At 44.2% G+C, this 26,739-nt stretch overlaps 3 protein-coding genes across 7 annotated transcripts; 1 reads left to right on the forward strand and 2 right to left on the reverse strand.

The window, feature by feature from the left end:
• Nucleotides 1-4,003, reverse strand: lrr1 (leucine rich repeat protein 1). Its single transcript, XM_035609466.2, has 5 exons — nucleotides 3,413-4,003; nucleotides 2,650-2,748; nucleotides 1,616-1,868; nucleotides 936-1,410; nucleotides 1-839 (listed from the first exon to the last, which is right to left on the reverse strand). The coding sequence occupies exons 1-5, from the start codon at nucleotides 3,593-3,595 to the stop codon at nucleotides 584-586; spliced, it is 1,266 nt and encodes a 421-aa protein (XP_035465359.1). The 5' UTR covers nucleotides 3,596-4,003; the 3' UTR covers nucleotides 1-583.
• Nucleotides 3,749-26,739, forward strand: rpap1 (RNA polymerase II associated protein 1). Of its 5 annotated transcripts, XM_035609462.2 has the most exons (28): nucleotides 3,749-3,886; nucleotides 5,391-5,488; nucleotides 11,028-11,228; nucleotides 11,341-11,489; nucleotides 11,753-11,845; nucleotides 12,054-12,234; nucleotides 12,409-12,555; nucleotides 12,742-12,969; nucleotides 14,159-14,259; nucleotides 14,689-14,787; nucleotides 15,003-15,104; nucleotides 15,185-15,352; nucleotides 15,585-15,764; nucleotides 15,864-15,998; nucleotides 16,089-16,259; nucleotides 16,705-16,862; nucleotides 16,950-17,120; nucleotides 17,208-17,403; nucleotides 17,966-18,075; nucleotides 18,664-18,859; nucleotides 19,170-19,316; nucleotides 19,489-19,631; nucleotides 20,125-20,557; nucleotides 21,024-21,142; nucleotides 21,230-21,461; nucleotides 21,603-21,779; nucleotides 22,922-22,978; nucleotides 23,762-26,739. In XM_035609462.2, exons 2-28 carry the CDS (start codon nucleotides 5,440-5,442, stop codon nucleotides 23,909-23,911), a joined length of 4,293 nt encoding a protein of 1,430 aa, XP_035465355.2. In that variant the 5' UTR covers nucleotides 3,749-3,886; nucleotides 5,391-5,439; the 3' UTR covers nucleotides 23,912-26,739. The 5 variants fall into 5 exon arrangements, with proteins under 5 accessions (XP_035465355.2, XP_047193530.1, XP_047193529.1 ...); XM_047337574.1 differs by lacking the exons at nucleotides 3,749-3,886; nucleotides 5,391-5,488 and adding an exon at nucleotides 10,055-10,140; XM_047337573.1 differs by lacking the exons at nucleotides 3,749-3,886; nucleotides 5,391-5,488 and adding an exon at nucleotides 10,065-10,154.
• Nucleotides 4,989-10,078, reverse strand: si:dkey-13p1.4 (transmembrane protein 151B). The gene is made up of 3 exons (XM_035609464.2): nucleotides 9,961-10,078; nucleotides 9,276-9,829; nucleotides 4,989-7,364 (listed from the first exon to the last, which is right to left on the reverse strand). The coding sequence occupies exons 2-3, from the start codon at nucleotides 9,414-9,416 to the stop codon at nucleotides 5,736-5,738; spliced, it is 1,770 nt and encodes a 589-aa protein (XP_035465357.2). The 5' UTR covers nucleotides 9,417-9,829; nucleotides 9,961-10,078; the 3' UTR covers nucleotides 4,989-5,735.

A 26,739-nucleotide genomic window follows, 5' to 3' on the forward strand; every position in this document is an offset into this window, starting at 1 on the left:
ATTAATTATTTTATTTTATTGAATTTTTCCACATACAGTGTACAGTATATATATGTTTATATATATATGTATAAAAAAAGGTTGTGGGTCTTTACCACAGTAAAAACCAACTCCCTTTAGGCGACACCTATGGACCCTGAGGCACTGGGTTCAGGAAATTCATCTGACGTCTTTATTCCCCTGCTGAGTATACGTGGGTCAGTGGAGGAACCTGCATGTTGCTCTCAGAGGCAGCAAGAACAGAAGAAGACACCGTGGGAGTCTTTTTGTCTCCCAGTGTTGTCGCCCACTATCATTGCATACAGTTAAGTGGCCAGTAGATGCCGACAGAGCAGGTGTGAAGTTTATGCTTGTCTCATGGCCCGTCCTTGATATGTGGGAGGTGCAGAATGTGGGTGTAAAACAGGCAGCTTGAAGCACTTATAAAAACAAAGCTTAACAGAGTCAACATTGTCCTTGTATTTAAGGGCGTTACTAGAAAACTATACAACTGAGCTATTAACTGCTTCTTCATCAGATACACTCACGACAGTCTCCACAGCGATTTCCAGCTGTTGGCAGATTTTCGGTAAAACGTTCATGCTCATCTTAATCCTCTCTGGAGGGAGTTGTCTAAAAATTCAGAGTAGCAGGAGAGGGAGCAGAAGTGCTGCTGCACCGGTGCGTCAGTGCCTCCCATGTCGTCCACCAGGACAACCGTGTGAGAGACTTGGTGCAGGTTCATGCTGACCGCCGTCTTGATGTAGAAACTGATGCAGACGCTGCCGCAGTCGCAGGTCTTGGCTATTTCGAGGTCCCGACACAGGTGGGCAGGGATGAGGTGAGGTCCGTACGGTATCCTGCAAAGTGAATCAGAAAGAGAAAGATCTTATGAATTTGCTGTGATAACTTATCAGCCACAGCCTAAATAAACAAGGTCTATCTTTGATGCTAACCTGAGGTTGGACACAGCTCTAGAGGCCAACTCTTGAAGTGGGAGGGGGAATGTGAGCCGCATTGTGTGGTCAAGAGGATTGGGCTGGATAAAAGGGTTTCCAAACAGGTCCAGGTTCTCCAGACTCAGCTTGCGGAAGTCACCGGGCAGCACAGCCAACTGGTTGTGCGCCGCTGACAGGAACCTCAGCTTCGAGAGTCGGCCGACGTGGAAAGGCAGACAAGCGAGCTCGTTGTCGTCCAGTTTGAGGTTGACTAGTTCTCGGAGCTGGCAGAACTGCGCGGGGAGGGACTGCAGTCGGTTCTGGCTGAGGTCCAGCAGCTGGAGAGTCCGCTGCAGCGTGGACAGGCACAGCGCCTCGCTGAAGGCCTCCAGGTGGTTGTTGTGGAGGACGAGTTCAGAGAGGCATCCGAGGTCACCGATAGTGGCGGGGAGTTTCTTGATGTGGTTGTTGCTGAGGTCTAGTTTGCGAAGAGCTGCAAAATCAGAACCAAAGACAAAATGTGAAGAAAATGTTTGCAATATTCTTTGGTTGAAAGTAACCACCTTTCAAAACAGTGGTCATATGTTTGTTAAATTTTTACATTATTTAGCTTGGGAGTGTAGCTGTGGCTCGAAATGATTCTGTTTAGCCCGGATGGGGAGAGAGGGACAAAACAAGACCCAATCGACCACCTTTACCTTTGAGGGACAGCATCCGCATGTCCACGCGGGAAAGTTTGCAGTAGGAGACCTGCAGCTGCTCCAGGGAGTAGGGGAAGTTGGAGGTGAGTGGGTAGTCCTTCTTGGAGACGATGGTGAGCTTCTTCTTGGGCTGCTCCACGTCCCTGGCACGAACAGGCGTGAGCGTGGAGAGGGGGAGGCTGCTTGCGTCGCTCCCTCTGTCTGCCAAACGGGCGGCCGAGAGGAAGTTCTTCAAGCTGTTTGCATCGGCCTATGAATGAATGAATAAATAAGGTCACCGATGGATTGATAGATGAAGAGGTAACAGAAAACAGCAGCTCACAGTTTCCTCTCTGGTGGTTGTGTCTGACCGGATTCCTTAAAAATGTTTGACCTACATTCACGGGCCTAAAATATCCTGACACACTCCCTTTGACTGAACAGGTTTGCTGTTGAGTACAGGGATTGGGTGCCATTTTGAAACACCTGTACTTTGAGCTTATCATTTACATTTTAAATTTGGGCCTTTTTTTAAAATCCAAAGTCTCTCAAAAGTGGCTCGGCTCGGTTAATTGGACTTGTTTTCCTTGTTGACGTGCATCATGTGGTGTCAGTCAGTTTGCGAATGTGTGTGTTTCTGTCATTGTAACAGGTTGAACTAAGGGAGAATCTGGGTGAAAGGTCACCACTGATTAAAAAGAACCAGTGGAGCTTTACAGCGACTGGAAACAATGAGGCTGCTTCGGTGTCTGTCCGGGCAGCGGCTGCAGTCAAAACAACCTCATGCGTCTGTCTGGTTGATAAATGAGCAAGTAGACAGTCTGACTCTCGTCTGTGTTCCATGTTGTTCTCTCCTCCTTCTCACCGACAAAGAGCAAACGCAAAAACGAACCTGTGCACTTCATGTACTTTTAAACACAAAGCCTGGCAGTGTCATTTTGGTTATACCTATAAGGACAATGTTGCCACTTTGTAAATCTGAAAATCTTGTTCCTCACTTCTATAACACCCTCCTGTGCAGAATGTAATTACCCGGTCGCCGGACATCGTACCTTGCTCAAACAAATGTCAACAGCAGGTTCCTTTAATCTCACAGTGGCCTTGCCTTCCTCCACGAACCATGTGAAGAACTTCTCTATGTTGTCTTTTAGCTGCAAGAGAAAGTTGGCAAATGTGAGTAGTGGAAAAATACATTTCACAACACTAGGGCGGGCAGCGAGTGATTCACTCTTACAAGTTTAGACAGGAATAAGCAAAGTGACGTGCTGCTTTACAGAGAAATGACTGTTAAAATCAGAGACAGAAGCTCTTGAATGTGACAATATAATAAATACAATACAATAAATAAATAACAAACAAGGACTGTCTTGTCCGTGTGCATGCTGGTGTAGGCTCCAGTCCCCTGCCACAAGACAGAGGAATAAAGTTTAGAAAAAGGGTGGTTGTGTGTCTGCAACATCAACAACAGACCTTCAAAATGCCAAGGACAGACTGTGAGGCCATAACAGGCATTTTAAACACACTGTACACTAAACAGTGTGTTTAAAGCCTGATCTAAATTTGATAACATACTAAATATGCAGTCATTGTTTTTTTTTCACTTATTCACTCAACCGGAAATGCTCGTCCATATATTATTAATAAAACACGTCTGCTTCTAAATGAGCTAATTAAAACCTCATATGATCAGAAGTGTCTCGCAATCAGCCTCATTTGGAAACGACAACAGAGGCCACCTGACCCACACGACCAATCAGCTGCGACAACCCGAGCAAAGGCAGTAGAGTTCATAAGAACCACAGCAGCAACACGGACCTTGTACTTGGACCCTGCTCGGTCTTTAGCCGTGCAGATCATCATGAACACGTTGCTGCGCTGACTCGTCTTGTCCAGGTGCCTGCCGATGGAGAGCACCGCTCTCGTCCCCTTGCCGCGACTCCTCATGCCGAACGTGGGGAGCATCCGATTCACCACCTCGACGTCACACTGCAGCTTCATCGCTTCGTCCGCCGGCTAAAAAAAGACTCGGGGGTTCGGCTCGGTGCCGAGCCAGGGCGAACTAAGGGTTTGAATTCATGCCAGACGAGGGGGAACTTCCGCCCGAAAGTCACTAGCTAGCTGGAAAAACTTAACGCAGCGGATCTGGAGCCACATCCGTGCTCGTCATGGATGTCAACAACACGGCAGCTCGCTCTCTCTCTCTCTCACCCCGCAGGATCACAGCTGCCCCTGAACGCCCCTCGGTGTCGTCACGCACAGTCTGCAGCGGGGACACTTCACGTGTCGACGGTAACTGCAGGTCTCTTCTCGGGGTTTTTGTCAAACCGCGGACGTCCCGGGCGGCTCTCGGTTGTCAGTCGGTCGCTTAGCTGCCGTTAGCAGGATCCCGCGCGCGTGGGAAGTGACGTCATGGAGGCGTTCGGTTGACGCCGTTCGCCCATTGGACAGCAGAGGAGTTCAGAGCGGTGTCGTGTCACACGAAACAAGCACTCATACATATAATACAATACAGTAATACATGTAATATAAATACTAATCTACAGTGCTGGAGGGAGCTCCATGTATAATCGGTTAAATTAATTTAGTTTTAATTCAAGTTGGAAGATTGAACAATAACGATGATAATAAGCCTGGGAGTTTAGTCAGTTTTTCCCTTCATGAACTATGGTGCAGGTTCGGCCATTAAGTCGTCTCTTGTTATGAAGTATATTGTTAGGGGAGACAGTCTTGTTCCCCTGATGCAGGCTCTGGTTTGAGATACGCCCGTCCTACAGCGACACCCAGTGGCCATCAGTCGTCAGAGCAGTTTCATCCGTGACCTCAGTGACACAACCCTAACCCAAGGATTTTGCGTGAACATGTTATCAAAGATAGGCCTTTGCCATGGTAACTGGTGATTTATTTTTGAGAGGGATCCGGATCTGCGGATCTGGATCCAGGATTTTTTTAAGGATTCACCATTGTGAGATAAGGCACTTGACATTTTGAGTCACATCTTCACAAATACATAATCTTTTTTAACATATGTAGGTCAGATGGAGATGGGAATGAAACAGCAACTTGGCGGGGGATTGCTGAGCCTTTGTGGAGATCTGTGCTCTCTGAGTGCTTGTGTTATTGTTGTTATTATTTAATGGAAAATGTATCTCTGGGAATTTGCTGGTAGAGGTAATTGAACATCAGTGCGTTCTCTCCTGAATCTACCCAGCATTTCTTCTTTTGCACAGCAAGCTGTGGGTCTCACCTCAGATCAACATGATCACAGGATTAAGTTAACTATGATCTTTCTTCTTCTTCCTTTTCGTCTTTTAATCTTCTATATTGAAACCACGCGCAAGGACTTCACATTTATTTGTGACCTTGAATGGAAAAAAAATACTGAAGTTAGGGATATGGTTCTGTCTTTAAACTTTTTTTTAATTAACTTATTTGAGAGAGTGAGAGAGTCAAGTCAAGCCACAATACCATGCTGGGATGTTACCTTTACAGACTTCTCCTTATACAATTCCACTTTGAAAACATCCATTTCAATCTGACAGGTACAGGTAAACAGTTAAAATGAAATACTCCAGAACCAATCTTTATTTCCTGTAGATTAACATTCATTTCACGTTCTCCACTCTGCATATCTCTCATGGACAAATGCTTTGTAAATAATAAGAAACAAAACAAAAAGCAGAACATGTCTTTGGTTTCACCTTGCTGTATATGAATAACACAAAAAGACAATACCTTTGGTAACAACATGCAACTTTTTCTTTTCCTCATTTATATTCTTACATACGCCTCGAAGGGAGACCATTTCCAGAAGTGTCTGTGATGAACTGTGGGAATGACAGATCATGCAGTGTCATGTATCAAAGGCATGTACGCACCATCTTCATCAGACAGGTATTATTTACACACACACACACACACACACACACACACACACACACACACACACACACACACACACACACACACACACACACACACACACACACACACACACACACACACACACACACACACACACACACACACACAATGGCAAGGTGAGTGTCCCAATGCACTTAGATGCATCACACCTGCAGTTCTTCCTTTGCTTCATATTTGAGCAGATTTTTTCCAGTCTGTCTCTTTTCATCTTCATCCTTCACAGAGACGTCTCCACACAGGATGACCCTCTCCGAATGTAATAGCGCCTCACCTCCCTCCCATCCTCGCTGCCACAGCACTCGGACCGATGCACAATCAGAACTGGAAAGAAGCGAGCGTCCCTGTACGTGGGCGGACTGTCGCTGAGGGCCAGCTGGCTGGAGTCGGACCTGCAGCACTGCTCGTCCACGCAGCAGGGCTCCGTCAGGTTGCTGCTGTGGCTTCTCCACAGAGCCACGGTGCGTTGGGAGCCGTACATGCGGCAGAGGGACAAGCGAGACGTGTCCGAAGAGAGGTGGGACTGGAACAGAGCACCCCGACAGGAGAAGATGGAGGAGCAGCTGGAGCTGGTGATGGTCCTCTGCCTGCCTGCCCCGTTTCCTCGCTCCGGCAGCTCGCTGCATTGCTCGCACTCGCCCTGGCCTTGGAGAGCGCCGTAGCTCTGAGCCTGGCTGCCGTCCAACAGGAAGCAGTTTGAAGAAGAGGTGCATTCAGTGTCATGCAGTGAGTTAGAGTCTGCTGTGCTCATGTTTATCAACATGGCCTCTGAGTAGCTGGGGATCACCTGGCGGTTGCAGCGTATGTGCCACTCCATTTCAGTGCTGTCCAGTGTGTCCACTCGTGGAATAGAACAACCAGTATTATTCCCCACAGGCGTGTCTTCATCCAGAGGAGACGGGCTGCTGTGACTGTACTCTAACCCAAATAGTTTCTCTATGCGGTAGTGGACATATGCAGTGCGATACTCTATGAGCACTCTCAGAGGCCAGGAAAGCATGAACAGAGCTGTGAGCCAGAAGGCAACCTGGGAATTGTACCATGGCATCCTCTCTGGGTCGACAAAGGCGATCAGGTTTTCTCTGAAGTCCACATTCTTCAGCTGCATCCCCTCCCTGGCTTCCATGTAATCGTCCAAACCCTCGATTTCAGAGAAGAACCTGGCTCTCTGGTTGAGGTAATCGTTTTCTGGACCCGCCTCTGTGAAGCTGAAACACTTCGTGAAGCGCAGGCGAGTTGCTGGATGCCCCTCCAGGCCTCTGAGGTCGCGCGACACATCTTTCATCCCACAATGGCCATAGTGAAACTCCCCCTCTGCAACATGTGTGTTCACTCTCTCGTGGTACACCTGCGTGCTGGTGTACGCGTCCCCATTACGGTATCGGGTGACCTGCCGGGTCCGTCGGACAAAATGGTAGCTGATAGCCTTCCACCATATGCAGGGCTGGGCCTGCTGCATCCGCAGCACGCGCTCATACACACTGTCTACATTCGCCTCGCACTGGAGCTCGCTCCTGGCTCTGCAGTGCCAGCACTCCACCATGTACAACACGTAAAGCATGAGCAGGAAGGCCAGCGGGATGTAGATGTAGCCGTCAGAGCAGGGGCTGTCGTGGTAGATCATGGAGTGTCCCCCAACGCCCATCCCAGACGCGCCTCGAAGGGAGGAGGTGAAGGAGGCCGTGAAGGAGGAGGTGAGGGCGGAGTTGAAGCTGATCTTGGTGACCCGGGTGAGCTGACACCAGGCCACCACGCCCACGCAGCTGTACATGAGCAGAGACAGCAGCAGGCAGCGCCAATGGGACTCCCGGCAGACGCAAGCGCCCAGGGACTGTTGCACCGGACGCTGCTGCAGAGAGAGAGAGAGAGTAATGAGGAAAAGGCAATTTAGAACATCGGGCCCTAGAAACATGGCAGTGATATCATGACATGCAGTGGAAATGCAGATGAAGGTGGCTGTGCTATAAATTGCCGAGCTTTTCCATACCTAAGCAGGAAGTAAATCAAACTAAAGAAAGCTCAGTGGAATTCAATTAACCACGTGGTGTCCCAGAGAGGCTGTGCGTCAATGCAGCTGACAGGCAAATATCAGGTGTTTTCACTCTGAAATTAATCTAAGTTATATTGCATAAGGGCAAATGCAATGGCAAGTAAAGATGTCACACGAACATCACAGGGTAATGCTGGAGATTCAAATCCACAGCTAGAATTTATTGACATTGGGTTTTTGAGGGAGATACCAATATTAATATTTGATAGTCATTGATAATATATTTTATAATCATTGAAACACTATTTAACACTTGACTATTTAATACGTAGTCAAAAACATAACAATACCAGATAATATCATATCATATAACACTTTAACATTCTGTACATCTCCCTCTGCCTGACTCTTAATCTGCTGAGCGCTGGGTGTACAGCTCAGGGCAGAAAAGACTAACAGAAACACAACATGCTCACATTTACAATAAGTCAAATTGTCCAATTCAGCAAACACAGAGGCCCAAAGCTATTTCATCAGTACTAGTGGAAGAAGCTACAGCTTAACCCCTTTATGCATTAAGAGATGAAACTAGAAATGAAAAAAACCCCAGTAGTTTTTTTTCAAGATTCCATCTTGTCAGACACATTTATTGAGATTTCCATGTCACTTTGTGACATTCTTGTCCGGTTGTTTCTTCCCATGAGGCCCTGCGTTGTTGTAGACTTCCTCTGGTGCTTTATGGAGTGAAAGGATTTATGTTGACAACCGGCCATCCATTACTGCACTGACAGTAGTAGGGATGTCACGTTGCTGGTTCCACCTCAGTTATTTATGGAGCAAACAGGGATTCAATTCTCGTGTACCAGAGAGGATGGACTCAGTAGCTGCAGGGCTGCTGACTATGTACTCATTTGCCTTAATAACATCATGTTTTTAGTTATATGTAAGAAGTGTAAAAATCTACCTTTCGAAACCTAGACAATTTTATCCAAATCAAAAGTCCGATTGAAAAGCAGGATATCCCTGGTCACTACTAAAGATTTTCCAAGCAACTGGATTAAGTTACTTAACGTTTACTTTCATCTACTCCACATTATTAAATAGGACCTATGGTTACATGGGCAGTGGGACTAAAATCCACTTCTGTGTCATTTTACTACCTGTGCATGGAGGCACACGGAAAATTGTCCAGATGGAATCGCCAGGATTACACCAGTGATTAACTACAAGGTGGGGTTTTGCATAAAATAACTGTTAGCCAGAGATGACGCTCTCTCTCCAGAGCAACATATATCCGTTTGTAGGTGGCAGTAACCTTTCCACATCACTGAAGTCCACTGCTGTCGCCATGTGAAATGGACTATTCTGTCATTTCAGCAAGATACAAATGCTGTTTGGCTGCAGGTGGAAACAGTTGTACTGTAGTGACACGGGGAGGAGGTCAAGGGATGGATTTCTTTACCAGCGACACCACTAACAGCAAAAAATATAAATAAATAAACAAATAAATAAATAAGGGTAAAAAGATGAGTCACAAAAGTAAATCTGTATATTTTTTTGACATGAACTATATAAGTGCTAAGGAAAAATCTTAACCGTGGCCTTGTTGAGACCTACGTTGCAAGAACAGGCAATTTATGTTTTTTTATGAGAACTGTCTCAGCTGATGTTTGTACACACACACACACACACACACACACACACACACACACACACACACACACTAAGATCAGAACTAAGACTAAGACCTGAGCTGTTGTCTATACCTACCTCCTCCGGGACATCACTCTCAGCCGGGGGGCCCTGCTCCTGCTCCTGCTCCGGCTCCTCCGGCTCCCTCTCCTCCCCCTCAGCATCACTGGGAGCGCTGGCCGTCGTGTCCTCCGCAGAGTCCAGGTCGGAGGAGAGCATGCTGCACTTTTTTGCATGTCAGAGAGAGACAGACTATGAGCTCACTGCTTTTTCATTCACACGCTCAGCTCTAGACATCCCTCCGTTCGCGCCCCCTTTTTGTGCCCCCTCGCAACCCCACGGTGTCTGGGCCGGAGCCAGCAGGCTGCTGCTGCGGCTGCGGCTGCTGCTGCACGGAGGAGCGGGGTTCCCGCGGTGGTCCACCCGCCTGGCCGGACGCAGGGGGGCGGGGCTGAGGGATTTCACCGCAGCAGAGGCAGCAAAGGTTCACCATGATGTAGTCAGTCGGTGGGGGGCTTGTTGACAGTGGTCGATGCTCTGCAGTCGAAGTCGCCTAATAAAACCTTGCATGCATCATAAATAAGTAAACGACACTGCACTGTGTTCACCCCAGGCTCCGATTGTCCATTGTCCTGCAGGAGGAAGGAGGAAGATACAGTCATCGTGTGCACCTATTCTGCGACATTAAACAGCGAAGATGCACTTAAAAACATTCGTCGATGATTCAGTTAAATATTGCAAGATTTATAAGCCGCTAAATTACCTCATCTGAATGCTGCTGGGCGGACGGGGTGTAGTGGTGGAGGAAGTCGACGGGGCCTCTTTCCTTCCCAGAGCTTTTATTTTGAAGGCGAGGTCGGGTGTAACATCAAAACTCTTCCGTGTGTGTCTGTGTGTTTTGCAGCCGAGTGTTGAGTGTCTCGGAGCCTGCGCTTCACTGAAGGTTAGCTCTATGAGGTTAGCTAACACAACCGTGAAACGCTTCAAATCCACAAAACCAGTCCCACTGTGGCGACGCTGTTTGGTTTTTGTTTTAGGATCATTTTCACGCCTCAACTGAGTGAGGTTAGAGATTCCAAGCTAACGCGAAGCTAACGTTTACTGTACGTCACATTCGTGCCAGGTGCGTGTCCGCAGAGAACTTCACCACACGTGAAAACGAAGAAGTTGAATTAAGCTAACGTAAAAATAGGGCTAATTTATTTGTTTACTCATGTTTTACTTATTACATTACTGCACTTATTGTAAGTCGCTTTGGACAAAAGCGTCTGCTAAATGACTAATGTAATATTTGTTTACTCAGTTTGAGTTTGCCGCTGTCTGCTTCCGGTCTGTGATGACCCAGGAGTCCGCTTGAAACGGATCAATTCAATGTGGTCGGTCCGTATCTGTCACCAGGGGCGTAGCTTTTATTTTTGTGGTCACCCACCGACTTTGGGCCCCTTCATGTTTGAGAGATGCCTGGCTGGGCTCCTGTTGAAGCAGATGCTTTCAGACATGCACTGATAATCTGGACATTTTTTTTGTACCAGCGCTTTGGGTCCATGAAAAGCGCTTTATAAATCATATATATTATTATTATTATTATTTTATGGAAGTGTTCCATAGCGGAAGTATTGTCGTTCCCTGCCTCCTGCACGTTCCACTCAGACGCAACAGAATGTTCTGGACATTTTCCTGTTGATGAGAATGCAACTTTTTCAGACAATCTCCCGCTGCATTTGTCATTTTCTGGAGATTTTTTGTCTGAAAAGAGTATTATCGTATATATGGAAAGATAATTAGACTGAGGCAATGTCATTAAATTTGATCTTTTTGTCTCTTGCGCAGGGATGTTGCAGCGTCCCAAGCCAAGTGACTCGGAGGAAGACCTCCTGAGAGAGCAGGAGCAGTTTCTGACACGTGGTGCCCTGTCCGCCGCCAATGTGGTCCGCCGTCCCGACAAGAGGAGAGGCGAGGCTGGCGAGGGAGGAGGAGGAGAACACAACGGGGAGGATGAAGGACGTCAGAAGGACGTGGTGACTATAGAAGGTATGAAAGTTTGAGGGTCTTCCTAACCAACATAAATATTTTTTAAGGACACATGTCACAACAACGTGGAACATATCATTATCTGCGTAGTTCATCTGTATGTATGTTCTAGATCTTCCAGACCAGCTCCCTTCTCTGACACCAGCACCCCCAAAGAAGTCTCGCTTTAAAGCCAGTCGTGTCACCTTCGAGGATGAGGATGCCGGGGAGAGGCTGGACAGACACGACACTCACATCAGCGCTGTTCTCTCGAGGATTGTTGTAAGTGCTGGATGTAAAGCCTCAATCATACTTTCTTTAAAAATTGGAAATGGAAAACTGTGTATAAGTGGATCTGTGCTCCATAAAGTAGCTGACTTCCCCAGTTGGACCTCTACCAATGTAAATGCAAATAGTGTTGTTTTTTGATTTTGTTCTTCGGAGTCTGGTGGCATATAGTTTCTTGTCACACAATTCAGTTTCAGTTGTTTATTTATTTAAATTTTTCTCAACCCTGAATAAATAACATTATTCTTTATTTCAAGGAGCGAGATACCAGCTCTACTCCAATATCTCTACCGGCATTTACAGGCATGGCTTTCCCCAAAGTGTTACACCGCTCAGAGAACAGCACCCAGGTACAGAGATATTGATTTTGATTTTACTCGAACTGTTTGAATCTTGAATAATAAAGTGCATGAAACATTTAAAGTTGCATAGCCATTTATAATTACACAAAAGACACGTCTACTTGCTTATACCTTTAAAAAAAGAATTGTTTTTCTGTTCATACTTGTTTGTGTTTGTGCATTTTGATATTTTAAGTCAATGATTCCTTACAACCAGGTGCCTCTGCCTTCAACTGGAGGGAGGAAAAGCATCTTTGCTCATCAGATCGCAGCTCAGAGACTTAAAGAAGGAAAGAAGCCATTACACCGTGCACCTGAATCAGCTCGGACACCTGAACCCAGGGAGCAGAACCTCCCTCCTGAGACGAGTATGGATACAGATCACTGTAATGCTGCAGGTGATCATGAGTAAACTTCATTTAATGACACATGACCGTTTTGTTGGACTTGTTTAGGAGTAAATGGCTTGTGTTGTAATTATTGAGAACAAAGTCTTTTTGACACATTATTTCATCCTTGACATAGTTTCATCCTCACTCCTTTCCATTCTCTCGAACCACCTATAATCTCAGGTCCGAGGCTGGTATCTGGTCAGGGCCTCGGGGGCCCAGATAGCCCCGGAGAGACCATGAGGATCCACAAGGAGAACCAGACCAGACTCCAGACGATGTCTCGGTCTGAGATAATTGAGGAGCAGAAGAAACTCTTATCACATCTTGGTTGGCAGCACTTTTGTCCACACGATAGTTATTAAGCATCTAATATAGATCGAAATGACGACTTGAGCTGTTATGGACAATAATGTGTAGCTCTTGTGCTGCGTTTGTTTTGACTTGTGCATCAGAACCTTTTTTTTCTTTTTTGTTGTTGCCTCAGTGTGTAACAAGATTATTTCTGCTTCCCAGATCCGAGACTGGTGGAGTTTGTTAGATCTCGCAAAGACCAGAGTGTCCCGTCCTCTCCCTCCCCATCCAAACTACCCGAGGGCAAAAGCAGCAAGGGAAATTTTCCTCTTAAAAACGTGAGCAGAGAGTCAGGCTCTTCCAGCGCCGCTGTGTTGTTTCACAAACCACAAGAAGTGGAGATGGAGGGGGAGGAGGAGGAGGAAATTTCACCACCACCTGCTATGATGGGTATGATCTATTCAAACTAAACTCTTTTATCACTAACTTGCCAGTCCCTGCTCTCTAGATATGAATTATGATTATGTGTTTTACTAAACCATATAACAATCTCACATCACCCTTTGCTTCAGTCAGATGAGTGAAATTTGAACCTTCTGCTGAGGCTGTAAAATCATTCGATCAGTGATACTTTACATCTCATCTCATCTCTTACCTGGCACTCTGCCTGCTGTCTCCCCCTCCATACTCGTCTTAACTGTATCTGTCCTCTTTTTACTTTACTTCCCTCTCTCCAGTCTTTTTAGCATCCATCCTCTGTGTATATAGGGTGGATGCTAATTGTATAACTCAATGTGGGAAGCTTGCGCTGCGTGGTCCAGACATAAAGCTGATCATTGACTTCACTTTGTGTGATTAGCAATGAGGCCCGGCTGAGCCAGAAGTAGCCACTCTATGCAATTAAGTCACTGCAGATGATTCAGAGAATACTCCCAGTCCTGATGAAAGTGTTGCGAATGGATCACACGAAGACAGATCCTGCTCATCATTTATACCATTTTGTTTTGCTAAAAAAAAAATACTCAAAAAGAGTAAAGTTGTTTTTTGTTGTTCTGCCAAAGATAATTTATTATTGCCTTGTTTATCTTCCCTTCAAGAGAAAGCAATATGTCCTTGTTTTGGGTTGAGAATAAACAGCCAGATATTGGACGCAGCTTCTTACAGAGCATCTTTAAATATAGCTGAAGTTCTGAGGGTGAGATGTGAGATATTCTTTTTCAGTTACATTACAACCCACGTCTCTCAGTCGTTGTCACCAAGCTTTTCCAGATGGTTTTGTTAAATGATTTTCATAGTTTAGTTTGATCAGACAGCGTGTTCTAAATACTTATCTAGATTGAATGCGTTGTTCCACCAACAGCAGCACTTGAAAGTGGGTTGGTATTTAAAGGAGAGCAACTCTCTATCCAGTTATTATCTAATGGACTTAAGTCAATTTCCTAACTGCTGTTTTCATATAGTCATATTGTTTGGCTCACTCAGCGTCAGTCGGTGCTGTGTCAGGATGTAATTTACACTGTTGTCAGAACCACACACTTGTTATGATGGGCATAGCATTACGTTTGTGTAATATTCTGGTAATGTTGTAGTTTTTGTTCACTGTGTGTGCGTTTGTGTGTTTGTGTGTCTGTGAATTCAGTGAAGCCTCAGAAAGATTGGGTCCATATGGATAAGCTGGAGCCAGAGAAGCTGGAATGGATGAGAGATCTGCCTGCACCCAGAAGGAAAGGAACTACGAAGGTGGAGATGTTTCTTTCAATACCAGTAGAAACAAAGGAAACCTGCCATTTTCACTCATTTCTACTCAAAGCCATAGGCTACATCATACTACTATGTTTGTTGAAATAATCTATCCAGACGAGTGTTTTAGCTCCATATCAGAAGTAACCCCTCCATACCAACACACCTGAAAATGCACATCACTTGACCATTCATGTACACTGGGCATGTGTGTGTCGGTGTAAACAGGAAGCAGATCTGCTGTTGGTAACTTAGTTACAGAAAATACTACGAACGAGAAACAACAATGTTGAAAGTAAGATGAGGGAATTGTTTTTTCCTGAATGTAGCCTTAGTGACAGGGCTGGGGTTAGTTAATGTTTTCCTCAGTAAGCCGTATTGTATATCTGAGCCAACGCATTCTGTTTTTGGTTATGTATGTCCTGACAGGCCATGGAGGGTCGGTTTGACTTTGCCGGGAGTTTGATCCCGCCCACGGAAGATCTTCCCACTCACCTGGGTCTGCACCATCATGGAGATGAGCCAGAGGTCAGTTAGCAAAACAAAGTCAAAATACATACACTTTGTGTTTGTATTTCAAGTGTCATCTTGGTGGCTCATTTATTTCTTTTTAAAAAAAGAAAGAAAAATTGAATCACCATTTTGGAGGTCGGGTTCATATAAAAGTTTGCTTTTTAGACGAGGACCCTGTTTTTTTTGTTTGTTACGATTTCATTCTGGACACTGAGGATTTCTCCCCCCAGCGGGCAGGTTACTCCCTGCAGGAACTCTTCTTGCTGTCTCGGAGTCAGATCATCCAGCAGAGGAGTCTCGCCCTAAGCACTTTAGCCAACATCATCTCCAAGGTACACAAACACACTCACTCAATGTCACACAAATCGACGGTGCCTGTGCTCACTCATGCAGCATTGTTTTTACGCTGCAGGCACGAGCTGGAGAATACCACTCCATTCTGAAAGGCAGTGTGATGTCCACTCTCCTCGACGCCGGACTGCTCTTCCTGCTCCGCTTTGCATTGGACGACAGTGTTGAAGGAGTGATGTCTGCAGCCGTGCATGCACTCAAAGCACTTGTAGTGTCTGCAGAAGATGAAGTAAGACAACTTGAAGCCGTGCAGCTTATCATCATAACCTTCAGTCTTATTTTATTTACACAGATTTAACTTGACTCATTTTATCTCCCAAGACTCAAAATTTAAATTAAAGGTTTGATTATCAAGTGATTCTGTGGAGTGCATTTTAAAAACAAAGTAATAATGAACGATTTGTTCCTTTGTAGCATTTGAATACAGTGTCTCGTCCCTCTAAGTGTGTCTCTCCTGTCAGGAGTGTTTGGACTGCACCTTCTCCTGGTTTCGTGGCCTGGCTGCCTTCCCTCTGCTGCCGTCTGCCCAGGAGGAACAAGATGAGGAGGATGAAGGGCTGGAGGAAAGTCTGAAGGAGACAGCCAAGGAGAAGGAGGAGAGGAGGAGTGATCATGATGTCGCCAGGCAGGATGTTGTCAAGGTAAACGAGCAGAATATATCCTTTGTTTTTACGCTTATGTTTTAAATGAGTCAAGTACATGAAGGTTGATTCTTGTTTATTCGTTCTTTTCTTTCTCAGGGTCTGCTAAAAATGAAACTGCTCCCGAGGCTACGTTACATCCTTGAGGTGTTGCGACCGTCCCCTCGAGTTGTCCAGGGCGTCCTGGACATCTTGATTCGTTTCGCTAGGCACTCATCCTTGTCTGCCACCCAGGTAACTACAGTAACAGCGACACTTCCGTAAAATCATTCAATCAGTGATTGGATTTACTATTGTCCCAATTTATTTATTTTTCCCACTCAGGTGTTGGATTGTCCTCGCCTGATGGAGACCGTGATGTCCGAGTTTCTTCCCACCTCTTGGACGGCAACATCTTCGCCTCACCCTCAGTCTGTTTATGGACTCCCACAGGCCAGCGCCATGAAGCTCTTAAGAGTTTTGGCCACCTCTGGCAGACATGCTTGTGCCAGACTGGTTAGTGTTTGTGATTTTGCATTGGAGAGATCATCACTGATTAGTTATGTGGTCTTAAATGCCTGGTTGAACTATGTCCATATGCAGACGGGTCTAAATGTGTTGGAACCCTTTACTGAGCACTCACACATGCATGTTGCTTTAATGCTCTACGGTGTTCATCATAACAACAACAACCACAGTTTCCCACAGGCAGGCAGGCCAGATTAGACATGGATTTGAAATCGTATTATGAGGAAAGATAGTGACCGTCACCTTACATTTCAAAAGCTGCAACCAAACAAAAAAAGAAAAGAGAAGAATTAATAATTCAGAGTGTCTTAAATATACTTCTTATATAAATTATTTCTAACTTCTGATGAAGATCTCTTCTAAGTATGTGTTAATGTGTTTCCATTTTTCCTACATGCATATGCATTAATAATATATCTTCCTCTCTCTGCAGTTAAACTCTTTGGGAGTGAGGGAGCGTTTGTGTCGTCTGCTGAGTGCCGAGCTCAGTGAGCTGCTGCTGGAGACCACCCAGGCTCTCAGGATCACCACTGAGGCCTACAGGCTGTGGGCTGTAGCAGCCGCGTACGGACAGGCCAGCGACTTATATCTGTAAGCTAATATCATAAAGCTAAATTTTCGCCTGTGCTCTTCTCTCACTGTTGCTCGTCTTTGATAACTGTTGTTGTTTTTCCTCAGAGTCCTGTACCCAGCCTTGGTGAAGGCTTTGCAGTCTGTTCAGCGAGCGCTGAACCCCTCAGATCCCCTGTTGCCTCTTCAGCTGCAGCGGGTTCTGGCTCTGCTGTCCTTTCTCACACAGGTCACACACACTGCGGGATGCCATCAGGAGCTACAGGCCGGCATGGTCAGGTACAGATGAATAACCACGTTGCTACATGAATCATCACACAAACACTCTGCGTTATCTACGTGACACCTGCTCTGTTTGTACTATAGCTCCCAGGGAGAAGAGTGCCCCCCTCCTCCTCCAGTGTCCTGGGGTCATGTCACGGGGTTGCAGGCGTCCTTGTTAGGCCATTTAAAGGGCTTTGTGAAAAGCCTTGATAATTCAATTCCGAAAGACAGCAGCCTCACTCTGATACCAGCGTACCTCGTCTACCTAGAAGCGTATTATCATCAGCTCTCCAGACAGGTACCATTTCTCACTTTTTACCTCTTACCGGTATGTGTGCAGGTAACTGTACAGCTGCTTTCAGACATGCACGGAAGTCCAGACAATTTCGCCCCAAATTTTTCCAGTGGGGCTGTATGTGATAACGCAAATGTCCGCAAATCTTGCTCCAGATATTTTCTGGAACTTATCCTGCTAGTCCCCTTTTCTTCGAGTGAGCCCATATGAAAATACAGCAAGAAAACATCAGAAAAATTACAGCAAGCGAGTGGGCGTGTTGATGACTGAAAGGCAAACTCCGGGATATGTCTGGACCCAATTTTCTTTTTTCTAGGGTGCACATCAGAAAACAGCTTCAGTTGCAAATGTGAAAAAATCAGTACTGCTGAACTATTTCTGATATACAAAGTTAAAAATCTATGAACTGCATGATATATTAAATTGACCACTAATCAGTTAGGAAAAGGAGTTGGGCTACATTTCAACGAAATGTGGAAGTGTAGCCCAATGGCGTAGGTGTGAAATGTAGACAAATTGCTGAACTCAAATGTTTTGTTTTGTGTAATGTCACTCGGTTCCTCAGAATTGTTTCAAGCCAGTGGAGACGCTTCAAGAACTGGAGCAGCTCACATCTGAGGTTCTTCTCCCGTTGTTTTCTCACCGTGTTGTGCAGGACCTGATAAGGAACCTCGGGTATGTTGGATTTACATAGACCTCATTCTTTTTTGTTGTTGCTTGTTTGCTCAGTTTATTTTGTTCAACATAAACAATTTCCACATGAAATAGGATACAAATTAAATAAAACAAAAAGTTAACTTCGAGTCCGATTCACTGCGGCCTCATGTTTTGTGAACACGATTTATCAGGAATGCCCAGAGGGAATTTCATTACACCTGGCACAAATATTCCCTTGGACTCAAGGATGACCTAATTAGAATTTGGCAGTCAAGGTCAATGTCACCTTGACCGCACAAAACATAAATCTGGGCATTACTCAAGAAATCTGACAGTAATTTTGACAAAATCTACCACAAAGGACCAACAGGATAAATGATGAAGTGATGATGGTCAAAGGTCATCTTCACTGGGGAATCATAATGGTTGGCAAAAACTTGCCATTATTCAACAATGTATTTCAGCAACTGAAGGGAAGATTTGCATCATATTTCCTGCAAATTGACTTGTTGGCAGAGGCATACAACCACAAGGCAGTAATTCTAGTTTTGTATTTCTCATAAAATCTTTTGGATCCATTATACTCCTCTTTTTTTGCCACACCAGGTCGTCCTCAGTATTGTGCAATGTCCAGTCTAGTCATCAGAGCCCAGAGACCACCCCCAGCCTCCCTGGCTTGGCCTGTCCTGGCTGGAGGGATCGTCCCGGGCTGGTCGTCCCCAGCTCCCCCTTCCCTCTTCTCACAAGCATGGGTCTCCTTCTGCAAACGATCACTGGCATCCACAAAGGCCTCAGCTGTAAGGTAGGTCGTACCGAGGAGTCTGCGAGGACGGCGACGAGAGGTGAAGTGATCATAACTTCATTTACTGCTTAGATCCAGTCAAAGAGGAGGAACTTATTAGTAACATGTAGTCTTTGGTTAGAGTAAATCCCTGCATCATCTCCATTCTATCTGACTCATAGCCTGTGATTGAGCTAAAATTTGCCGCCATCTAGTGGTGACACTCAAAATCCCATATCATTGATCTCAGTTTTCCTCTTTGCTCTTTCCTGTGTTCAACTCCCCCCCCCCCCCCCCCCCCCCCACACACACACACACACATACTCTCTAGTTCAGTGCTCTCCTCCTGTCAGAACCTGTGATTGGATACCTCCGCAGTTGCAGTCGGGCTACACCCAAGCTATCTCACACCAGAGCCTGGCTCCTCCGACATGAACACCACCTCCTCTACCTGCTGCTCAGACTGTCACACAGACTGGTGCTCATTTCCCTTATATCTGATCTTTGGACAGTTGGTTTTAAATTTCAGATTTCTTCAGTGTTAATCTGATATTATTTGCTGCAATGTACGTATCATCATCACATTGTGTTTTTTTGTTCATATGCCACCATCTCCATTTGCAAATCTGCATTCTTTTTTCTTTTCTCAGATTCCCATTGATGTGGAAGTAGCAAAACATGCATCACTGTACCACCAGGTGGCGCTGGTTCTGCTGTCCTGGTTATTACCAGGCAGCGAGTTCCTGGCACATGAGCTGTTCTCCACCATCATCTTCAGCAAGGACTTTATATCGTGAGTTAACATTAATTAACTGAGTTTAATTTGAGTGTAGGTTCCAGTAAATGCCTAAATAAAAAACACAATCCTCAGCCTAAAGAGCCTGTGTTGTTATTCTGCCTTTTTGTTTTTGTTTTGTTCACAATATTTTAAATAATCATCTAAAACATTGCGTGACAATCCGGATCATGTCAGGTCTGTGGAGATTCTTAGTCGTTTTCTGTCATCTGAAGAATCTGGATAATGGTTCTGAACTGAAGACGAGATGTGAAATGTCTTCCTGTATCCAAGGCCAAGTCCAGTTGCCCTTGATTCAACTTTTCATGAAGAGGTCTCATTGTTATAATCTAACTTCACAAATTAGATTATATTCAAAATCACATTTGGTTGGAATTTTTTACAAATTAATACTTGACCCATTTCCACTAAGAATGTTGTTTGACATTCTCAACTTCCTATTTTTTCCGGTGTCACTCAGATTTTGTTTGCTTGTTTGTTTACCGTCCAGTGAGGGCCACAGCGGAGGGCCAGAGGCTATAGAGCTGGGGCAGCTGAAGCTCTGTGAGGAAACGCAGCATCGCACCTCTCCCTCTCTCCAGACTGTTGGTGCTCTCCTCAGAGAAGCATGTGTCCAGCTGCCATCTATCCGGGGCTGCTTCCTCTCTCAGCTGGCCCATCTGGAGTCATCTGTGCTGGTGTCTCGAGACGCTCTCCTCGGCCACAACCCTTGGATCAATTCCCATCTCCTCCCAGAGCTCACCGGTCCCACCCTGCCATCTGATTGGCCCTATCTCCCGCTCGTCAGCCTGTACGAGCGAACAGGGTTGTCTGACGGCGGAGCGTTAACAGTGGAGGAGCTGCCTCATGGGGCTCTGCAGGTGGTGACCCACTGTCTGCAGTGGCTGCTGCTGCTGGAGGTCTGGAGAGAGGAAGCTCTAAAGGTACGAGGTCAAGTCACGTCAGTTTTGTTTGTCTAGCACATAATCATCGATGACTTCAAAGGACTTTTCAATCTGTACAGCAGCATAAGACCATTGATTCAAAACTCCCCCATCAAAAAACAATTTAAGCCCACATCCAAAACTACATATCATCTATTGTATTTATGAGGCTCTGAAAGTTCCATATAAAAGTAAATAAGAGTTTGGTAAATGTTAGAGCTGAACTGATCCTGGATTTGTGAGGTAACAAAATAATCTCTTTGGGTTCTGAGAAACTATAATATACCCTTTCAATTATAATGATAAAAATAATCAGTAGTTGCAGCCATAAAATCAAAACTTATATTAATGTATTTTATATAAAACTTGTAAATAATATTGATCCTCTGGCAGTGAAGCTCCTCCTCGCTGACGGGCAAACACACACTGTAGTTGTTATCGTAACATCCAGAACATCCTGTTGTAGGTGATCCCCCCGGTCGCCAAGCTCGCCCGCCTGTCCTGTGTGTTCCTGTGCTCCAGTGACTTGTTCCTGGAGAGACCTGTTCAGAAACTGACCTGGGGTCTGTTCAGACTGATGACCAGGTCTGAGTTCACACTTATAAAAAAATAAATTGAGCACAGAGTGACGTGGCCTAGATCCTGATAAACGTTTTCTTTTTTTTTTTACAGGCCCTGCAGGCTAGACGCTTTGGACCTGAATGTCCCTCCTCCAGGTTTGGCTTCCTTCCTTGACTTGTATTCAGCCCTTTTGGCTCAGTACGAAGCCGTGTCCTTCGGAGACTGGCTGTTTGGCTGCTGGCTCCTCTTACCCCTGCAGCGGAGGTACAACGTCACCATGAGGCTGGCTGTGTTTGGAGAACATCTCGGGATGCTGAGATCACTGGGAGTAACTATGGAGCAGGTAATGATACTGATGATGATGATGATGATGATGATGATAATGTTTTTCATTATCATTAGCTCTTTCGTATACAAATATAGTTTGATCATACAGTGTTGATGATTTGAAGTCATTTTAATATCTCTGTCTCCCCACTTGAAGCTGTCCATCCCTATTGAGCGGTTCACCTCTCCCCCTGAAGACTCTCTCCCTCTCCTCCGTCTCTACTTCCGCTCCTTGCTAACCGGCACCCTGAAGCTCTGCCGGTGTCCGATCTTGTATGTGGTTGCTTTGTCTCACGTCAACTCCTTCATCTTTTCTCAGGACGCTGCAGCACAGGTACTGCACCGCATGCAACACAACTGAACAACAACAAAAACTCCCTTAGAACAGTGTGTGTGTGTGTGTGTGTGTGTGTGTGTGTGTGTGTGTGTGTGTGTGTGTGTGTGTGTGTGTGTGTGTGTGTGTGTGTGTGTGTGTGTGTGTGTGTGTGTGTGTGTGTGTGTGTGTGTGTGTGTGTGTGTGTGTGTGTGTTACAAGAGCAAAAAGTAGAAAAATCTTATTAGTTTACAAAATATCTCTTTATCTAAGAAAAAAGAGCTGTGCCTCGTTCAAACTATATAGCTGTAGCTTTTGATTTTTTCTTATTTAGCTCCAAAAATTATCATATCGATTGATCATAACCCTTATGCCAGAGTCCAACTAACAGTAGATTGTCCGTGCTTGATCTTGAGATGATGTCGAGAGACGTAGGCTGTCTGACATCTTTACAAATCCCGATCTTTTGGAAAAATAATGGATTTTTTTAAAAAAGTAGAAAAAAAAAACATTCAATAGAAATACACAGTAAATGTCCTTAAAGAGCTTCCTCAAGTATGGCAAGAGTTCCCACTGGGCTTCAAAAATGATTTGCAGCCCCCTTGATTAATTCTCTTGTCCTGTTTGTCTAATCTTTCTCTGATTGTGAATTTGTGGTAATTGCTGGGCTTTGTGGCTTTTTTAAATCGGCCACAGTGAAACCTAAAGCAAACTGCCACATGTGCGAAGGTTTAGCCGACCCACAAAGTGCTGCAGCTGCGCTGACTAGGAGACTGGATTTGTGGGTAGTTCTCAGCAGCTTTTACAGGGATTTCCATACATTGTCTGCATCACACATGAGCTAGTTGTTCGCAAGTGCTTCATGAGTCTACAAAAGTGCTCCTCACGTTACTGAGCCCACAAAATTAACTTGGCTTTTCTCGTGCTCATAAATATTCATTTTACTCATGGTATGTGACTGCTATTTAACTGTGAGGTTTAGGAGTTGACATCAAGAATAAGAAACACATTTGGCGACTTTAACTTATTTACTCCGTCCATAAACACATTCTTTCACAGCAGTGAGGCTGAAAACATTCATACATGCAGAGTTTGAGAAAACGGTAGATCAGTAGAATACATCGTGGAGGCCCATCAGCTCTAATCCTCTCTTTCTTTTCCAGGAGGTTGAAGCAGCTCGACACAATATGCTGAGGAAAATCTACTACCTGACGGATATGGTACTCTCTCTCTCCTTCGCGCTCTCTGCCGCTCTCTGTCTCGCTATCTTTATACGCTGCAAGGTGTTTATTGATCGTACCAACTTTTCCCCCACTTGTCACGTAAATTTCTGACAATGTTCTCTCCACATTCCTCCTCTCCAAAAACGTGGCCTGTTTCTCACTGATTTTCCATCTTGTTGACGACCATCCAAGTTACTGTTGGCCTGCTGGACTGTTCTTTCCTTTGCATCTATGGTCATTGTGGCTTATCTTTTATTTAATTTGTCATTAATGTGCAGTAGCTTTCTGTTTTTGTGTCTCTGGTGTAATTTATGTGTGTGGTTATCCTTCAATCTTTATTTATTTTTCATCTAGAGAAGATACTTTGAGTTGAGTTTTCTTTAAGTAATGCAGTTTCTCTATAATGAATCTAACACATAGTTTCTGCCTTAGTTTCAGCTGTTCTTTAATTTCAGTTGTATTTTCCTACTTCCATTTAATACATTTGCAACTTCTGCATTGATTTAATATAGGTTATTTTACCAAATACCTTGTTTAGACACTTTATGTGCTTCGAGTGGTCTATATGACTAGAAAAGCACTATATAAGCTTTTCTAATTTCAATTTCCTCTTTACCATACCAGTATTTTTTGCCAGAAATATCCACAAAGCCCTGACCTCATGTCATGTTCCACATGTGAACAGTTTTTTTTACAAAAGTAGATATTGTTACACAATAATTTCATATAACTGAACTGTCGGTGTTTAAGTCTCTCTATCTCTCTTTATGATATTTCCAGGTGTTGAAGAACCATCTGCTGCTCTTCCGTCTTCCCCGGCAGCATTCAGAGTTTGGGTTCGATACGTACGACCAGTTGCCTCCCATCAGGGCGAAGCGCTTGGAGAGTGTCCTGGGTCGGCAGGACAGCAGTGATGACAAAGGAGACTGAGTGAAGCAGCGAGTGGGGAAAAAATAAACGAGAAAACATTTCTGTGACCCCTGTTGCTGAAGGAAAGCAAAACCTGAGGTAAACGCGAACAGCCCCGGATGAAGGAGCACACAAGTAGTTTTTAGTACTAAACCAGAGACCATCTTGCAATTTGATCACATCACCTGCGACACACGTCCTCGTGATAACGTTCTGACCCATGAGGGCCCAGAAGTCATCAACACATTACTGACTGGCATTGCAGCTGGTGTGATCTCATCGAAAGACAATCTGTATTTTCACCTAATGTCTTTGAGTTGACAGGAATGATCCTTGATCCGCCTTTGGTCCCGCCCCTACCTCCAACTCGCTGCCCTTGCTCAGACCACACCCATCTTCTGACGCAGCCCTCATTTGGTCTCACTGTGGAGACACAAATACACACACACACACACACACACACACACACACACACACAAACTCCCAACATGAACAATACCAGCCTTGCCGTCGCGGCTGGTAATAATACAGGATCATCACTGGAAATTATCTGAAAGTTTGTTTTCTAAATTTCCACAAACCTTTCTGAACCACAAAACAGCAAAAGGCTTGATACAAATGCTAATAATGAAATGCAGATAAAAGAACTTTTCCTGTAAAGCAAATGGCCGGGGGGGCTAAAATCTTTTTCTTTGTAACACCAGCACTTTGCCAGATTTACAGTGTCTGCTGTGGGCGCGGGTTGATTCTTAAGTGAAGGCAAATATTCTTCTTTAGAAAAAGTGCCTGAAATTGTCTTTTTGGGGCGGAATAAAACATGATTTCAAGTATGTGTAAATTATTATTATTTTATTCTTTTATCACTGTATGACTCAGAACTGCAGCCCAAAAGATTGTATTAAACCCTGTTGGGGGGTTTATAGCACCTGTGGCCACATCACAAATGCCAACACAAAATAAAACAAAATAACAACTCAAATCTTGATAGGTTCTGGGGAAAGTTCAGTTAAGCAGAATGCTTTGTTCCCTCTCAGTGTCTGATCAATAACAGTCACTCTGACATCCTGACAGAGACTCGCACTTTTCCATTGAAGCTGCCCTCCTTAAAAATCTGTGTTAAATCGCATTTGGAAAATGCCCACAAGGTCCTGATGGGTTTTCTGTGCATGTGCTTGTGTGTCCCCTATTGTGCTCAGTTGGATAACAAATTAACTGCATCACACAAGTTAATCTTCTCACTTAATCTATTAGGAATCACACATTATTGCAAATTTTTGGCATAACTTCGGAGAGTGAATATATATAATGGGTTTTGTGTTATTTGTGTCCTTTATAAATTCTCTCAAAGCATTTGAAAATAGCGACAGTTCATTTGCCAGGAAAAAAAGAACAACTTGTAAATCTGATTTTGGTGATTTGATTATCTTGCAAGCATAAAAATTCCAGCACACCCCAGTAATGTCCAGATTGTCTTAGTTCATTACTTTAGTCATACATAACTACAAATCTGTGTTTAATATTTGATGATCTGTTTTCAAGCATTGCAAATTCCTTCATCATCTAACCATTATTTAATGTTTCATCTTTGGCTCCTGTCCTTTTCATGGTTGCAGCAGTAGATGCCTAAAACAGACTAGATACATTCTGTTTACTTGTTTTTTTCTACTTCTGGAAATGATAGAATGGTTCTTGGTTTGATTCTGACCTACTGCAACATTGCAGCATAGAAACTTCAAATACAACTGGAGAAATAATTTTTCAACAAGAACTGATATAGAAAACTCTGTTCAATAACAATAACTAATATATTCCTTCTTTATTTTAAAGGAATGTGGCCATGATTTACTTCAGATGAAATGAGGTGTAACCACAACTCAGTTGTTTATTTGCAGATTTGGTGTTTCCAATCAGCAAAAGTTATGTCAGTGCCTCTAAAATGATAATAATATGAACATGGTTTCCAAGGGTCCTGAACAAATCTGAAATCAAAAATCCTTATTTTGAAGTGTTTTGAATATGATTTTGACTGGTCTAAAAAGAAAATTGATAATCAAATCTATACGACTGTTGTTAAGGTTGTTAAGTTAAACTAATTCTGCCATGAAAAAACCCAACAGCAAATGCACACACATAGTTGTGTGACATGTAGTCATGTTCACGGTGAACGTGAATAAATTCACTAGCTTTGCCAGTAATGCTGGGACATTGATTTTCCCCTTTCCCTTTTATGGTTCTTTAATTTTTTTCCCAGTACAGACGTGAAATAGGTCTTGAATTCCGTCCTTAATGATCTCAAAAAAGTATTAAGTTGAAAACTACGGAAAGTCTGTATGAAAAAGTACTCCGACACCAGTTTCTGGACAATAACATTTGCCTTTTAAAATGAAGAACTTTAAATGCCTGACAGCAACACATCTAATTATGATTTTATTGCAGCTTTAAAAATCCACCGTCTCTGTTTCAACATGTGAAATGTTTCTGGGGTGAGATCAGTCTATTCCAGGACTAAATGGCCCACAAATTTCATAACCGACTATTTGATGTCTCAAGATCTTATTCGGATGGTCATTCACTGGATTTACTTGGCGTTGCATGAAGATTGTTTGAGTGTGGCGACCTGAATTATACTGAATGTCACGTGGCGGCTGTTTTGATCTCTGCAATAGGAGTCCATCTTTATCAATAATAACAGGTACATAAAGGCAATCTGAAACTTAAAACCCAGACAAATACTAATTATGAAATGTTTAATCTTTCAAACACCCTCTCTTTTGTCTCTGGTCCATCAGTAATACGGTTGTGAAGGTGAATTCCTGTTTCTGATTAAACTCATTTGTTTTTTAACTCTT

The sequence above is a fragment of the Scophthalmus maximus genome, chromosome 15 (assembly GCF_022379125.1).
Source record: "Scophthalmus maximus strain ysfricsl-2021 chromosome 15, ASM2237912v1, whole genome shotgun sequence".
In the NCBI taxonomy this organism is placed as follows: Eukaryota; Metazoa; Chordata; class Actinopteri; order Pleuronectiformes; family Scophthalmidae; genus Scophthalmus; species Scophthalmus maximus.

Excerpts from the sequence above, each read along its gene's own strand:
- si:dkey-13p1.4 (XM_035609464.2), bottom strand. The coding sequence starts at position 9,416 with ATGCTCTCCTCCGACCTGGACTCTGCGGAGGACACGACGGCCAGCGCT. Across the intron at positions 7,365-9,275 it reads AGAGTGATGTCCCGGAGGAG|CAGCGTCCGGTGCAACAGTC; the intron begins GTAGGTATAGAC and ends CTCTCTCTGCAG.
- lrr1 (XM_035609466.2), bottom strand. The coding sequence starts at position 3,595 with ATGAAGCTGCAGTGTGACGTCGAGGTGGTGAATCGGATGCTCCCCACG. Across the intron at positions 1,869-2,649 it reads TTGACATTTGTTTGAGCAAG|GCCGATGCAAACAGCTTGAA; the intron begins GTACGATGTCCG and ends ATTCATTCATAG. Across the intron at positions 1,411-1,615 it reads GCGGATGCTGTCCCTCAAAG|CTCTTCGCAAACTAGACCTC; the intron begins GTAAAGGTGGTC and ends CTGATTTTGCAG.
- rpap1 (XM_035609462.2), top strand. The coding sequence starts at position 5,440 with ATGCAGTGTCATGTATCAAAGGCATGTACGCACCATCTTCATCAGACA. Across the intron at positions 11,846-12,053 it reads GCTCAGAGAACAGCACCCAG|GTGCCTCTGCCTTCAACTGG; the intron begins GTACAGAGATAT and ends CCTTACAACCAG. Across the intron at positions 16,260-16,704 it reads GACATGCTTGTGCCAGACTG|TTAAACTCTTTGGGAGTGAG; the intron begins GTTAGTGTTTGT and ends CTCTCTCTGCAG.